The sequence below is a fragment of the Myxine glutinosa genome, chromosome 8 (assembly GCF_964187855.1).
Source record: "Myxine glutinosa chromosome 8, kmMyxGlut1.1, whole genome shotgun sequence".
Classification (NCBI taxonomy): domain Eukaryota; kingdom Metazoa; phylum Chordata; class Myxini; order Myxiniformes; family Myxinidae; genus Myxine; species Myxine glutinosa.
Window position 1 is genome coordinate 25,421,515 of NC_136268.1, and position 17,019 is coordinate 25,438,533.

The 17,019-nt window shown below is 49.6% G+C and overlaps 1 protein-coding gene across 1 annotated transcript in view; it reads right to left on the bottom strand.

Moving 5' to 3' along the window:
• Nucleotides 1-16,918, bottom strand: part of CHID1 (chitinase domain containing 1) — a 31,302-nt gene extending 14,384 nt beyond the window's left edge. Inside the window, exons 1-6 of the mRNA XM_068124128.2 lie at nucleotides 16,807-16,918; nucleotides 16,202-16,351; nucleotides 12,833-12,965; nucleotides 9,485-9,529; nucleotides 3,578-3,684; nucleotides 1,723-1,784 (exon numbers count right to left, since the gene is read on the bottom strand). Coding sequence (XP_067980229.2) covers nucleotides 1,723-1,784; nucleotides 3,578-3,684; nucleotides 9,485-9,529; nucleotides 12,833-12,965; nucleotides 16,202-16,351; nucleotides 16,807-16,875 — 566 coding nt within the window. The 5' untranslated portion in view covers nucleotides 16,876-16,918. The remainder of the gene's footprint in view (nucleotides 1-1,722; nucleotides 1,785-3,577; nucleotides 3,685-9,484; nucleotides 9,530-12,832; nucleotides 12,966-16,201; nucleotides 16,352-16,806) is intronic.
• Between the last annotated feature and the right edge of the window lie 101 nt (nucleotides 16,919-17,019).

The window sequence follows — 17,019 nt, forward strand, 5'->3', positions numbered from 1 at the left end:
TTAATATGGAGTTGGTCCCACTTTGCTGCTATAACAGCCTCCACTCTTCTGGGAAGGCTTACCACTAGATGTTGGAACATTGCTGCAGGGATTTGCTTCCATTCAGCCACAAGAGCATTAGTGAGGTTGAGCACTGATGTTGAGCGATTAGGCCTGGCTCACAGTCGGCGTTCCAATTCATCCCAAAGCTGTTTGATGGGATTGAGGTCAGGGCTCTGTGCAGGCCAGTCAAGTTCTCCCACACCGATCTTGACAAACCATTTCTGTATGGACTTCGCTTTGTGCACGGGGGCATTGTCATACTGAAACAGGAAAGGGCCTTCCCCAAATTGTTGCCACAAAGTTGGAAGCACACAATCGTCTAGAATGTCATTGTATGCTATCGCATCAAGATTTCCCTTCACTGGAACTAAGGGGCCGAGGCCAAACCAGGAAAAACAGCCCCAGACCATTATTCCTCCTCCACCAAACTTTAGAGTTGGCACTATGCATTCAGGCAGGTAGCGTTCTCCTGGCATCCGCCAAACCCAGATTTGTCCGTCGGACTGCCAGATGGTGATTCATCACTCCAGAGAACGCGTTTCCACTGCTCCAGAGTTGGCACTATGCATTCAGGCAGGTAGCGTTCTCCTGGCATCCGCCAAACCCAGATTTGTCCGTCGGACTGCCAGATGGTGATTCATCACTCCAGAGAACGCGTTTCCACTGCTCCAGAGTCCATTGGCGGCAAGATTTACACTACTCCAGCCAATGCTTGGCATTGCGCATGGTGATCTTAGGCTCGTGTGTGGCTGCTTGGCCATAGAAACCCATTTCATGAAGCTCCCGACGAACAGTTGTTGTGCTGACGTTGCTTTGGTCATGGCAGTTTGGAACTCGGTAGTGAGTGTTGCAACCGAGGACAGACGATTTTTATGCGCTTCAGCACTCAGCGGTCCCGTTCTGTGAGCGTGTGGCCTACCACTTTGCGGCTGAGCTGTTGTTGCTCCTCGACGATTCCACTTCACAATAACAGCACTTACAGTTGACTGGGGCAGCTCTAGCAGGGCAGAAATTTCACGAACTGACTTGTTGGAAAGGTGGCATCCTATGATGGTGCTACGTTGAAAGTCACTGAGCTCTTCAGTAAGGCCCATTCTACTGCCAATGTTCGTCTCTGGGGATTGCATGGCTGTGTTCTTCATTATATATACCTGTCAGCAATGGGTGTGGCTGAAACAGCCAAATCCACTAATTAGATGGGGGTGTCCGCATACTTTTGACCATGTAGTGTATGTAGATTTTGTTTTGTCATCTGACCAAATATGGCCGACTGACAGCCTTTAAATCCGTAAAGCAAAATTATTAAAACCACGGTGGGGGCAATGACATTTTATGTCTTTTTCTTCTTGTTCGTTCTATTTGTGGATTGCCAAACAGGTTGATCAAACTTGGAACTGACATAACCTGTTGAAGTCAACATTAGCATTGAATGTAAAGTTGTTGCTTTAAAAAAAACTATCATCACTGTATTATCTTTTACTGGAGCACTCTGAATCGAATTAATAATAAAAAAATATATATCCTGAGTAAAAATAAATGATTTGATGAAATGATACAAATTGAAAGCAAACAAAGAAAACACCTTCATTATCAGATTGCCTGGATTATGTGGTCTCTTTACTTGGCAAAAGGGGTACCTACGTAGACTATTTACTGTATTGTAGTGCACGTACTACCAACCTGCGTTTCTGACCTCCAAGCTGGCTCCAAAGCTCTATCACAAAACCCGAAAAATGTTCGACCTGCAATACAAACATGGGAATATTCGACCTGTTACTGGACATGATATTCAGATCGCAAGAAAATCTACATCCATATTAAACCCAAACACCATAATCGATACCCACTGATTGCATTTGGACATGGCGTCAAAGGCATGAAAAAACAACAACTTGAAACATGGACGTCTCGTCAGTCCCAACTGTTTTAGCAAACTACAGAGAGCAAATGCCCAGGTAAACTCTTGCTCCCCTTAACTGAAACCTCTGCACAGATGCCATTTCGTTGACCCACACGACTAACTACACCATCCCTGAAATTGCACATCAAAAATAAAAACAATTCCCAAAAATAAAAACTTGTAACCCAACCACAATCATATAACCGCGTTTGCAGTTAAACAGTTGCCAAGGTAAATGACAATACCTTTAAAAGGTGATGGATGAATCCCTGTAACCATTCCAGCCCTTTCCATCTCAGACTCTGTTTTGGTTCACAAAACTAAAAGGTATGATGAAGTTACAAGACTAATGGAAGAGCAAGGGCCTTATCATACTAAACAAGTCAGATCAGTGATCACAGTTCTGATGTTCTTCTTCTTCTTCTTCTTCTTCTTCTTCTTCGTGTTATACAAATGCACGTTTTTTTTGCATCTCCAGCACATCTGTAATAATTTATATTTAAACTACTCTCGAATAAGAGCACCTGCATGCTTGCATCATTTTGGGGGCACAGCTACGCCAATGATGCAGTACGTCATCGTGGATTAGGGCAGGAATTTAGAATCTGGCTCGAGGACCGAGAAACATTGGCCGACTCTTTACAAAAGGTAGCATGGGACATTTATTATCGACAAGCGAATGTACGCAGAAGGGATGACGAGATTAACATCTCGTTGTAGGTGATTTAGAGAACAAGCTCTGTTTCAAGCTGATTAGCCAAGAGGACATTGCGAATTCCAATGAGAAAACATAACCTGGATTTCTCGACCAAAGCGTTACATCACCATCAACTTATGTGATTGCATCAAGAACTAGAACGGCACTCAGTCGAGAGCATACCTCCGCCAGGTGAACAGATTACGTTTTGTATCCCAGAGTAGACCAGAAAATCACAATACAGAATCACATTTAATCAAAATCATCCGTCCACAACTTTTTGAGATATCCGGCTATGTATCGTTTTTGGCCCGATCTCCCAATGATGAAGAATCACTTTAAAAATTCTACTAGCCGGATCCGGATCTGGATCTTCACCAAAATCGAATAGATTCTTCCTCGTCACACACACAACCTGTCCACCAAGTTTCATCCAAATCCGTCCATAACGTTTTGAGATATCCTGCTACATGTTGGTTTCAGCCCCATCACTCAATGGTGAAGAATCATTTTAAAAATTAAATAATTCTCATATCCGAATCCATATTCAGCTCTTCACCAAAATCGAATCGATTAGTCCTCGTCACACACACGACATCTCCACCAAGTTTCGTCAGAATCCATCCATAACCTTTCGAGATATCCTGCTATGTATCGTTTTTGGCCCAATCTCCCAATGGTGAAGAATCACTTTAAAAATTCTAGTAGCCGGATCCGAATCCGGATCTTCACCAAAATCGAATAATTTCGTCCTTGCCACATGCACTACCTCTCTGCCAAATTTCGTCAGAATCTGTACACAACTTTTTGAGATATCTTATTCACAGACAAACAGACAGACAGACAGGGGTGAAAACATAACCTCCATCCACCTTTGGTGGCGGAGGTAATAAAACGATTAATAATCATTTGAGAGACAGAAAAAAAGACCGGTTCACCTTGGCTAGTTGTATGAAGGCTTTGGCGAGATTACGTCTCTCCACCTTGCTGTCAAACACGGCGTTGTAATCCGCATACGTCCAACCGTCAAACAACACCCTGGGTACTGCATCAACACAATGGACCGTACCGTCGGTGTAACTGTGAATGGCTAACCGTTGCAGTAGGAGAGACAATAATGTACAAGAGGGAGAATTGCTTTGCAATACATGTCCCCTACCAAGTTTCAGTTCAATATGTTAAAGATTAAGGGTAAAAAGTCTGGAAAATTTAGTGCCAAGAAACACATCCCTCTATTTGGGTGATGTATAATGCCAGATTCGGTGCTGGAAAAAACAGAAACAACCCATGTACATATATGAAGCAAACTATGCGTACGGCTTTCGTACATATATAATATATTGTGGTTCTATACCTGGCATTGGACCAATTGCACTGGGCTATGGACTAACACCCAGGCCTAAGGCCTGCCCATCTCTATCCTGGTCAGTGCTCTATCCTTTTGGGGGAAAAGGGTATGGGTTTTAAAAAGGGTATGGGTATGTGTATGGGTATGGGTATGGGAACAGGGTATGGGTTTTAAAGGGTATGGGGGAAAAGTCTAGAAAACCACAGGTGGGACGGACAGACAGATGGAGAGCAAACCTATAGTCCCGTCCAGGTAGGGGAGTAATAATACTACGAGTTCCCTTCCATGGAACTTCGATGCAAGAGAAGGCTATTAGGCCCATAAAAATCTGTGTTGTTATTACCAACCTGTGGTTGGTTGTCCGTGCTCCATCCTTGTTAAACGCCGAGCATCAAGCAGGGAAGGAGCATGTACCATTTCTAAAGTCTTTGGTATAACTCGGCTGGGGGTTCAAACTTCCGACCTCCCAGACTCAGAGCGGACGCTCCAACCATTACACAACAATCGAGACTTGCAGATAAATAATTGCAGTGGGGAATAGGAAAGGTTGAAAGGCATGTAGCATGTACTTTAAATTTACCCTGTTGAACACAGAGATGCGCTTGGCATGATTTCGGCAAAGCCAGGGTTTACATTCAACTTTTTCAGGAATCTGAACTTGAATAGGACACTTTCGAACATTACTCCATCAGGAATAAAATTATGAGCAAGGTAATACAAACGAGTACTCGATGGATCCGGCCTGATTTGTGATGCATGCTGTTAAATTTTAGGACCTTTCCTTGATGTGCAAATCCCAAATGTGCGCAGTGTCAGTGGAATGAAGTAACTGTAGCGGCTACCGCTGGGTTTACACAATCGCCTTGCACCTACCAAGGACGTGGAGCGATCACCATGCCGGGCTCGTCCAGGACGCCCAGGTAGGCCCATGCTCAACTTGCCAGGCCTTGGCCGGGACGCCCGGGCATGCCCTGGCACGCCCGCTCTCGACTTGCCAGGCCGCGGCCAGGACGCCCGGCCACGCCCCCTCTCGCCTTTCCCGGGCAAACGCTCCGGGATAATGTGTGTATATATATTGCGGCCCGATAAACGGGCTTTTCAGAGTACCCGAGTTACTTTGTGACAATAAAGAAACTCGGACGAATTCCAGCTTTTTGTCGCGTCCATTCTTCCGACTACGTGGGAGCACAGCTCCTTCATTGGTGACCTACCGACATGGACACGGCAGTTGCCCTTAAACTGCCTACCTTCTGGGAGGCTCACGCGGCGGTTTGGTTCGCCCAGGCGGACTCCCTGTTCGCCCTGCGAAGCATCACGGCCAACGACACCCGCTTCCACCATGTGGTAGCAGCGCTCGGTTCAGCCACCGCGGCCCGCGCCCTGAGCCTCCTCGAGAGCCTGCCAGCCGCTGACAAATACGGCGCGATTAAAAAGCTCCTCCTCGACGCTTTCGCCCTCCCATCGGCGGAACGCGCACGGCGCCTGCTCAACCTGCCCGAGCTCGGCGACACGCGCCCGTCCGAGCGAATGGACTACATGCTTTCGCTGCTCGGCGAGCACTCTCCGGCATTCCTGTTCCGGGAGCTGTTCCTCCGTCAGCTGCCTAGCCCGGTACGCCTCGCCCTGGCGAGCACGACGATCATGGATCCCCGCGCCCTCACCAGGGAAGCCGACAAGATCACCGCGGCAGGCCAACGCATTGCAGCAGCGACCTGGGGCCCACCGCCATCCGACGCAAAGCCCATGGCGCCCGAGCATCCGGCACGGTCGACGACCGAACGGCCGACGCAATTGGCGGCCTCAACGCCGAGCCGACCACCTCCAGCACGACGACCGGGGCCTCCACCTGACCAAGCGTGGTGTTACTATCATGCCAGGTTCGGACAGAAGGCCCGGACATGCCGACCCCCGTGCACCTTCGGCAGGCCGGGAAACGGCCGGGCCGGCGTTCATTACCAGCCATGAGCGCCGGCCACACGGGCAACTTACTTTTCATCACGGAAAAAGCGTCCGGACGGCGCTTCCTGTGCGACACCGGTGCCCAACTGAGCGTCATACCCGCCTCCGATCAGGACAGGCAGTCCGCGGTTTGCGGCCCCTCCTTGGTTGCGGCCAACGGATCGGCCATCCGCACCTTCGGCCCACGCAACGTCACCCTCTGCTTCGGCGGCCAACGCTTTACTTGGACGTTTGTAACCGCAAACGTGCCCATGGCTCTGCTAGGCGCCGACTTCCTCTGCGCACACGGACTGCTGGTGGACGTCCAACGGCGTCGCCTCATCAACGCCGAGACCTTCAGCTCCCTGGTATGCACATTGAGCAGCTCCACTCCGACCGAGCTGGCATGCGCCCTGCCGGCGGCGAACGAGTTTGCTTGCCTGCTCACGGAGTTCCCGGCCCTCACGTGGCCGACGTTTTCGGCCGTCGCAGTACGACATGGGATCGAGCACCACATACCAACCACGGGCCCGCCGGTCTACGCCAGAGCCCACCGCCTCGACCCAGCCAAGCTCGCCGTGGCCAAAGCCGAGTTCGACGCTTTGGAACACCTCGGCATCGTGCGGCGCTCCGATAGCGCGTGGGCTTCGCCACTACACATCGTCCCAAAACCAGGGGGTGGCTGGCGCCCATGTGGCGACTACCGCCGCCTTAACGACGCTACCACCCCCGACAGGTATCCGATCCCGCACATCCAAGACTTCTCCGCCCGTCTGGCAGGACGGGTCATTTTTTCAAAAATCGATCTTATACGGGGATATCACCAGGTACCTGTCAGGGCGGCCGACGTCCCTAAAATGGCCGTCATCACGCCGTTCGGCTTATTCGAATTCCTACGGATGCCGTTTGGCCTCAAGAACGCGGCTCAGGCGTTCCAGCGCTTGATGGACGGCGTGCTGCGTGACCTGCCGTTCCTCTTCGTTTACCTGGATGACATCCTCGTCGCCAGCACGTCCCGGGCCGAGCACCTCCTCCACCTCCGAACACTGTTCGGGCGCCTCAGCGAGCACGGCCTCGTCAACCCGGCCAAATGCCACTTCGGCACGACGGCCGTTGATTTTTTTGGGCCACCACATCACCAAGAACGGGGCCGTGCCGCTGCCAACCAAGGTCGAGGCCATCACCACGTTTCCGCGTCCCCTCTCCATAAAGGCCCTGCAGGAATTCCTGGGAATGGTGAATTTCTATCACCGCTTCGTGCCCCGCACTGCTCAACTCATGCGGCCCCTCTACGAAGCCCTCCGGGGCAAGCCAGCCAAGCACGACATCGTCTGGTCCGTAGCAATGGACGCGGCCTTCCAAAGCTCAAAGCGGGCCCTCGCCGAAGCAACACTGCTCGCTCACCCGGTGCTCAACGCTCCCATCGCCCTCACCACGGATGCCTCCGACTACGCGGTGGGCGCCGTACATGAGCAATGGGTGAATGGGGTTTGGCAGCCACTCGCTTTTTTCAGCCGGCAGCTCCGGCCGAACGAGCTCAAATATAGCACGTTTGACCGTGAGCTCCTCGGTCTGCACCTGGCCGTTCGCCATTTCCACCACCTCCTGGAGGGCCGACCCTTCACGGCGTTCGTCGACCACAAGCCGTTGGTTTACGCAATGGCCAAGGTCACGGAGCCGTGGTCGGCCCGCCAACAGCGCCACCTCACCGCCGTGACGGAGTTTACCACGGACATCCGGCACGTCGCCGGCAAAAACAACGCCGTGGCCGACTGTCTTTCTCGGGCCAGCGCGAACGCGGTCCACCTCGGCGTGGACTTTGCGCTTATGGCGGCGGACCAAACCACCGACACCACGGTGCAAGCCCTCCGGGCAGCGGACACGGGCCTCCGCCTGGCCGACATCCCCTTCGCGGACACTGTCCTGCTCTGCGACGTCTCCCAAGGCCAGCCTCGCCCCATCGTGCCCGTTACCTGGCAACGCCGCATCTTCGCCTCCCTCCACGGCCTTTCCCACCCGGGCCGGAAAGCTTCCCAGAAGCTGGTGTCGGCGCGATTCGTCTGGCACGGCCTTCGACGGGACGTCCGCGATTGGACCAGCACCTGCACAGCCTGCCAACAGGCCAAGGTCCACCGACACACCCAGGCCCCGCTGGCACCTTTCACCGTGCCCGAAGGACGTTTCGACCACGTCAACGTGGATCTGGTGGGCCCCCTCCCCCCATCACGGGGGTTCACACACCTGCTCACCATGGTGGACAGGACCACCAGGTGGCCGGAGGCCGTTCCCCTCGTCCCCACCACCACCGCCGACGTGGCACAGGCTTTCATCGCCACCTGGGTCGCCCGCTTTGGCGCACCGGCGGACATCTCGTCGGACCGCGGACCGCAGTTCACCTCCGAGCTGTGGGGCGCGGTCACCCGCAACCTGGGAGTCAAGCTCCACCATACAACGGCCTACCACCCCCAAGCCAACGGGTTGTGCGAGCGATTCCACCGCTCCATGAAGGCCGCGCTCATGGCCGGCCTTCAAGACGGCGGTTGGGCCGACCGGCTGCAGTGGGTCCTTTTAGGCCTCCGCACGGCCCCCAAGGAGGACCTCCAGGCATCCACCGCCGAGCTTGTCTACGGCCAGGCGCTACGCGTCCCGGGCGAATTCGTGCCCGACGCTACCAGTCCCTGGTCCGCAGCTCACCAGCGCTCGGACCTCCAGGAGGCCGCCCAACGGTTTGCCCCCGTGCCAACATCCCACCACGGTGACCCCCAGTCCTATGTCCCCCCAGCGCTTCGCACAGCGGAGTACGTTTTTGTGCGTCATGACGCACATCAGGGGCCACTCCGGCTGCCGTACGACGGGCCCTTCCGGGTCCTGCGACGGGACGACAAGTCGTTCTTCATCGACATCAGCGGCAGGTCGGACCGGATTGCGGTGGACCGCCTCAAGCCGGCGCATGTGGACATCGACCAACCGCCACGGTTGGCCCTTCCGCCGCGGCGAGGCCACCCCCCGTCCACGGTGCCCCCCACTCGACCGCCCACCACCACACCGGACCCCCCCCCCCCCCCCACGACCCGCCAGGGGTCGCTTCGGCCGGGTCATCAGGACCCCCCTCAAATTGACCCTGCCGGTGCAAGTCGATTCTGGGGGGACGTGTGTAGCGGCTACCGCTGGGTTTACACAATCGCCTTGCACCTACCAAGGACGCGGAGCGATCACCATGCCGGGCTCGTCCAGGACGCCCGGGCAGGCCCGCGCTCAACTTGCCAGGCTGCGTCCGGGACGCCCGGGCATGCCCGCCCTCGACTTGCCAGGCCGCGGCCAGGACGCCCGGCCACGCCCCCTCTCGCCTTTCCCGGGCAAACGCTCCGGGATAATGTGTGTATATATATTGCTGCCCGATAAACGGGCTTTTCAGAGTACCCGAGTTGCTTTGTGACAATAAAGAAACTCGGACGAATTCCAGCTTTTTGTCGCGTCCATTCTTCCGACTACGTGGGAGCACAGCTCCTTCATAACCAAGGTTTCACACAAGACAGTTGGTGATGTAAAATACACTTGCCTATTTCAATCATTCTGTTCCCTTTCTTCACGTCACTGATCCATCCTGGAAAACAAAACAACAGGTAACAAACACTAAGGTTCATGGAGGAGCTTATACACACGTCACACACGAAGGCATAACATTAAATAATGTACTTTAAAGGAACGAGTGAAGAACCTTTCCTTACAATGGTTACCATCTGCCCGCTTCTGCTTGATACACCTCAACAGTCCCTCCTCTACCTGTGTCCACTTGACTATCTACCCAAGTAGTGCCTTCTTCCCTTCTTCCCACTTCAAGGCAACATTGACCTCACCGACATAGAACTTCCTCCCAGCTGCTATGTTGCCAACACCTCTCCACACCAGCATAAGGTGCACCCACAGACCTTGAAGACTGCTGTGCAAGATCTTCGTGTTGGCATTAGAGCCAATGGTTTTCCGTTTAGAAAGTGCTTGTCTGTTTCCAAAAAACCTAATTTCCGTTTCAGGAAAATTCCGTTTCACATAATCAATGGAAAAAGAATCATATATTTGTTTGAGCACTTGCATTGGAAACAATACAATTTTCCTCACATCTCCATCTGTCAAATCGTCCAATGCACTTCTGGGTGGTGTATTTTGCCATCAGGGTGACACAAACAAGGGGGAAAATAAAATGAAAATAAAGTTATAAACGGCAGGTGGGAAAAATGGGGAAACTGGATTTGTGGAACATGGCGATCAAAACCAAATTGATCTTGTTTACAGTGTCCATGAATGATCATCTATAAAGTTCGTATACTGACATAAGGGACACACACAAATGTCGTATGTCATACACAGACATAAGGGACACACACAGATGTCATATGTCGTACACAGACATAAGGGACACACACAGATGTCGTATGTCGTATACAGACATAAGGGACACACACAGATGTCGTATGTCGTATACAGACATAAGGGACACACACAGATGTCATATACAGACAGAAGGGACACACACACAGATGTCGTATACAGACATAAGGGACACACACAGATGTCGTATACAGCCATAAGGGACAAACACAACCCTGGACTTGTGCATAACATGCACCCACAACCCTGCACTTGTGCATAACATGCACCCACAACCCAGCACTTGTGCATAACGTGCACCCACAACCCTGGACTTGTGCATAACATGCACCCACAACCCAGCACTTGTGCATAACGTGCACCCACAACCCTGGACTTGTGCATAACATGCACCCACAACCCTGCACTTGTGCATAACGTGCACCCACAACCCTGCACTAGTGCATAAGGTGCACCCACAACCCTGTACTAGTGCATAAGGTGCACCCACAACCGTGCACTCGTGCATAAGGTGCACCCACAACCCTGCACTTGTGCATAACATGCACCCACAACCCTGGACTTGTGCATAACATGCACCCACAACCCTGCACTTGTGCATAACATGCACCCACAACCCAGCACTTGTGCATAACATGCACCCACAACCCAGCACTTGTGCATAACGTGCACCCACAACCCTGCACTTGTGCATAACGTGCACCCACAACCCTGGACTTGTGCATAACATGCACCCACAACCCTGCACTTGTGCATAAGGTGCACCCACAACCCTGGACTTGTGCATAACGTGCACCCACAACCCTGTACTAGTGCATAAGGTGCACCCACAACCCTGGACTTGTGCATAACGTGCACCCACAACCCTGTACTAGTGCATAAGGTGCACCCACAACCCTGCACTTGTGCATAACGTGCACCCACAACCCTGCACTCGTGCTTAAGGTGCACCCACAACTTTTGCCGTCATCTAGTTGGAAAAAAGTGCACCTTTTACATGGGGATTTACAATATGGTTCAACACACATTGTGCACTTAAAATGATCTCTGATGTGTGTACAGCTAGGTGGATGTGGTTCCGGGTGAGAAATTCCTGGTTGAACGAGTGACGACAGTAACTGACACACATGTACAGATGTCGAATTTCCCAGTCTGTATATCCATCTATCTATAATTCCAGTAATCTCTGTCTGTACGTTTGTACGTTTGTACGTTTGTCTGTGACCGCTGTTTCTCGACAACCACGGGTCCGATATACTTTTAACTTGCCAGGTATATTGCTGGGGACCCGAGGATGTGCCTTTTCAAGGTTTCATATTAATCGGACAATTACTTACCGAGCTATGTCCAAAAAACGATTCAACCAATCAGAGAGCAGCGAACGATCGCGTGTGCCGGCGTTGCGAATGGACCAAACCATTCCATGTAAATAGAGGGGGGGGTTCTGTGGTCGTTGCGAATGGACGAAACCATTTCATGTAAATAGAGGGGGGGGATTGTCACTGTACTCGCAAGCCGTTCGCCGTTCGCTTTGGCGTTGCGAATGGACCAAACCATTTCATGTAAATAGAGGGGGGGGATATAATTTTAGATAGATATATAGTACGGGCATATATATAGTACGGTACGGGCATGCCCTAGTATTATAAAAGGAGCCATGCCTGTTTGTTTGTTTGTCGTGTTAAAACCTGAGAACGGGTTAACGAATTTCAATAAATCCAACGACGGTGGATTCGGGTAACTCCCGGGAATGTTTGGGATCCAAAAAAAAGGATTTTTTTTTTTTTTTTTTTAATAGGTACATGTACATGGACTTTTTATGGGTCAAAAGTGCAAATGCCAACACGTGACGTTGGTTATCCCTGCACAGAGAACAGTATCTCCCAGGAATCGTTCTTTAGTAACTCGAGGTCGGATTTTAATGAAACCACTCAGGAAGTAAACATACCCACTTATCCCTCTCCTACAAATCTCCATCATACTCATGTATATACACACACCCGAGACAAGGAGGATGAGAATTGTTTTTCATTTTGATCTTCCTCTTTGTGTGTTGTTGTATATTATTTGCAATTCCGCATCTAAAAAGGCTGTGATGAACATTCCTTTAACACTCCTTATACACGTCCTTCCGAGGTCGGCAAATTGAGTACCAGTTCACTGGTAATTCCCTGCTTGTCGTTAAAGGCGGCAAAAAGGGTTGGCGGCAGGAAGGGCATCCGGCCGTAAAACATTGCTTCAAAAAGGGGACCGAAAAAACAACAACAACCACGGTTCCCGAAAAAGGCCAACCCCCGCTTGCGGGGAAAAATGGCCTCTAAAGGTGGTTTTTTTATTATTTTTTATACACGTCCTAATTATATTTTTCCCCATTTCTTTCATTTAATGTCTTTTTTTAACACCAAAGGACAACATCCTTTATTTCTTTTCAATTACGCAAAGATTGGCGTGGTTTTGATTAAACAAGACCATACTTGCTGTAAAACCAGGAAACAAGTGACATTAAAAGATGTGAACATGCCTTGGTCGATGTCATGTCTGCCCGTGATCCGATACGTTTCACGTCCCGTACGCTGAACTTGAAGCCAAACTGGGGAAACATGGCTGAATTTTGCTGCAAACACTTTGGCAATGTCGTATCCATGGTTATTCCACTGCAACGCAACAAGCACAGTCTGTGAGCATTGGTCGGCTCATAAATGCTGCAGCACAACACCTATCTGAGGCATAAAACAAGCAGCAACAACCAACAACAGAACAAGGTCCAACGATAGACTGCTTCCATTTTTTATACCTGGAAAGGTCGTCTTCTCAAGCTGAAAGAATAGCTTTGGTTATGTTTATTTAGTAATTGTTGGAGTTTATTCGTTGATGGAAGATATTGTCGTGTGTGCAGCTGCCAACCTAAACTGCAAGGAATCTTAGACGGGAACTGCACACACTGGGACTTATTTCCCGCAGATAGCCGGCTTAGGGCTAAATTTACACGGCGCATCACCATGGGCGTGTGTCGTGATGCGCATGTAGTCTCGGTTCCTCCAATCAGGTGGCCCTGCCTCTCATGACGAATGCCAGAGGAGACGGGGCCTCTTCCTCTTCTCCATATGTTGCTCATATACATATGACACAATCTTACCCTGACTAATCGAAAATAGACAAGGCCCCCTCGTGAGCCATATGTCACATGATTATCCCGAACGCACATCCTTAATACAGTAGATCAAGTCCTAAAAACTACACTAATACATTATTGACGAGCTCGAATTCCAATTGTACATACAGCACTTTATAGATGTACTTGGTTGAAAAAAGGTACCAAGTTTCAGACAGACAGACAAAGGGATTCCAAATGCAATACCCTGTGTCCTCTGAGGGTAATAAAAAGTTTTTATCAAACGTACGCGAAGCGAAAAACGGGTTTAAGAAATTGGTTCACTTTGTCTGTCTGGAGACATCAGTTTATGATCGTCCGGTCCGGAAACGTTAGTTTATGGAAATGCTGTCCGGGCCGTCATTTTCAATTTTACTCGATCATCTTGTGACATACCCTGGTGTTGGGCTAGCGGCTAGGGTGCCAGCTTAGGATCCTAGGATCCTGGGTTCGAATCCCAGTCGATCGCCGAATTGAACGCCAGGGGGGTTGACTCAGCCAGTCATCCTTCTGAGGTCCAGTTCAAAATTGAGTACCAGTTCACCGGTAATTCCCTGTGTCGCAATAGGCGACTAACAGGGTTGGTGGCAGGAAGGGCATCCGGCCATAAAACATTGCTTCAAAAAGGGGACCAAGGTGCCCAATAAAGGCCAACCCCTGCAGATGGCCTCGAAAGGCGGTTCATATATCTTGAAGAATTAGGATGAACAGTCGAAGTGGCAATAAAAGTATGAAATGCATGTTTTAATAATATTATGAGTATACATACCAGCGACATTTCTCTGAAGTCTGAACATTTCATTGGTTGCTCTATGGCGGTCATTTATTGCGAATATACCGAAGAAACTCTCTGAATCGCTTTTTCCACTTGCCGAGTGGCTTGCAAAGCAGTTGATATGGAACGGCTGGCTTGGCAAGCAATAGCAAGCCGCTTGCTAACGGAACACACCCAATGCATGTTCATTAATATTTCTTTATCATATTTAATCTAACATGGATTAATAGTAACTAGGGCATGCCCGTACTATATATATATCTAAAATTATATCCCCCCCCTCTATTTACATGAAATGGTTTGGTCCATTCGCAAAGCCAAAGCGAACGGCTTGCGAGTACGGTGACAATCCCCCCCCCCTCTATTTACATGAAATGGTTTGGTCCAAAGCGAACGGCTTGCGAGTACGGTGACAATCCCCCCCCCCCCCTCTATTTACATGAAATGGTTTGGTCCAAAGCGAACGGCTTGCGAGTACGGTGACAACCCCCCCCCTCTATTTACATGAAATGGTTTGGTCCAAAGCGAACGGCTTGCGGAGTTTGGTAAAGAAATCGCCATAGCGTGCACAAACGCGCAGGAAAGCGAATGAATCGCAAATTAGTTTTAATTAGTTGTAAAACATAGTTTAACGCCAACATAGTTTGCCAACGTGAAATAAATGAATACGCTCTCAAATGTGCCGTCCGAGGCAGAGTCTGTTCGCCACGTTCGGCACACGTGATAACTCGCTGCTCTCTGATTGGTTGAATCGTTTTTTGGACATAGCTCGGTAACTACTTGTCCGATTAATATGAAACCTTGAAAAGGCACATCCTCGGGTCCCCAGCAATATACCTGGCAAGTTTCAAGTATATCGGACCCGTGGTTGTCAAGAAACAGCGGTCACAGACATACAGACATACAGAGATTACTGGAATTATAGATAGACTAGGGCATGCCCGTACTATATCTATATCTAAAATTATATCCCCCCCTCTATTTACATGAAATGGTTTGGTCCATGAAATGTTTTGGTCCATTCGCAACGCCAAAGCGAACGGCGAACGCTTTACATGAAATGGTTTGGTGCATGAAATGTTTTGGTCCATTCGCAACGCCAAAGCGAACGGCGAACGGCTTGCGAGTACAGTGACAATCCCCCCGGGGTTTTTATTAGTTTTAAAACATAGTTTAACGCCAACATAGCGCCAACATAGTTTGCAAACGTGAAATAAATGAATACGCTCTCAAATGTGCCATCCGAGGCAGAGTGTGTCCGCCACGTTCGGCACACGCGATAGCTCGCTGCTCTCTGATTGGTTGAATCGTTTTTTGGACATAGCTCGGTAAGTAATTGTCCGATTAATATGAAACCTTGAAAAGGCACATCCTCGGGTCCCCAGCAATATACCTGGCAAGTTTAAAGTATATCGGACCCGTGGTTGTCGAGAAACAGCGGTCACAGACAAACAAACGTACAAACGTACAAACAAACACACAGAGATTACTGGAATTATAGATAGATGATAACAATAACAATTAAAACTGCGAGCAGTGATTACCGGGGACCAAGACGGTCCACCCTGATTGGACAGGTGCACGCCAGTCATTGACATCGGCAGCCTGGAACGTTTTTTGAACGTTTTTTAATATTTTTTCTTTGATCCAATATGGCTGCCAGACCATGTGAGCGATGACATCATAAATTTATATTCTCCAATATAATTGTTGCGTAGATCACGCTCAATAAATTTCAAACTCGGACTGATCAAACGTTGTCCCTGTCGAATTATGATGTCATAATTATGGCACCAATGACGTCATCGTTAACAACCATATGGAGTTCTTTACAATGAGCCATGCTTCAAAAATTTTTCCATTGAGCGGTTTGGGAGATGGTGTAACGTTTTTCCAAGATGGCGTCCATAACACGTGACCTATGACGTCATAATTATGAATATAAAAAAGAAGAAGAAACTTACAGGTGTGACATATCCGAGGATGGACCCTGGTTGTCGTTTCTTTGTTGTCCCCGGCAGACAGTAAGCATCATGTTCTTGTACAATCTCTTTCGCTCTGGGGGTCTTAGAAATCAACCCTCGCTCAAACACAGAAGTGTCACTTGGAATGTTCTGCAGAGAAGGAGAAATGAGCTTCAATTAGGCAAAAAAATGAAGTTGCTGCTGAAGAACGAGTCAATGATCCCACGGTGTTTTTCACGAAGAGTAGGCAAGATATTGCAGACATCCTGGAAAAATTGAAAATTCTTGCTTTAACCACCAGGGGGCGCGGGCATCAGCAGCCATGCCGCAAATCAGCAACACTGCCGCAAATCAGCAACACTGCCGCAAATCAACAGCACTGCGCTCGGCACAAGTGAATGAATTAAAGTGTGGAATCGGCAGTTTACAGTTGTGCGCTTGTTATAACATTGCAAGTTTCACAACCGGAAATACAAGATGATACGTCGGAGAACATTACAAATGTCGTTGTGAGGTGAATCGCCAACAATTGTGAGGTGAACGATTCGGAAAAAAGATAAACTGACCAAAACAACCGGATGGGAAACATATTTGGTCATTCATACCTCTCCCAAGCTCAGAGACAACAGGGCGAACACTGACACCGCCTCGCACCACATCGAGCCAAATGTCATTCACTCTTTCAAAATCATTCACAAATCACAATTCATTCCCCTTGGACGTTTGCATGTTTTAGCTTTTTAAAGTTTTTGAATTTAAATATGTATACTCATAACTGAAATACTACGTGTAGCTACTTACATTAAAACCGGTTTAAA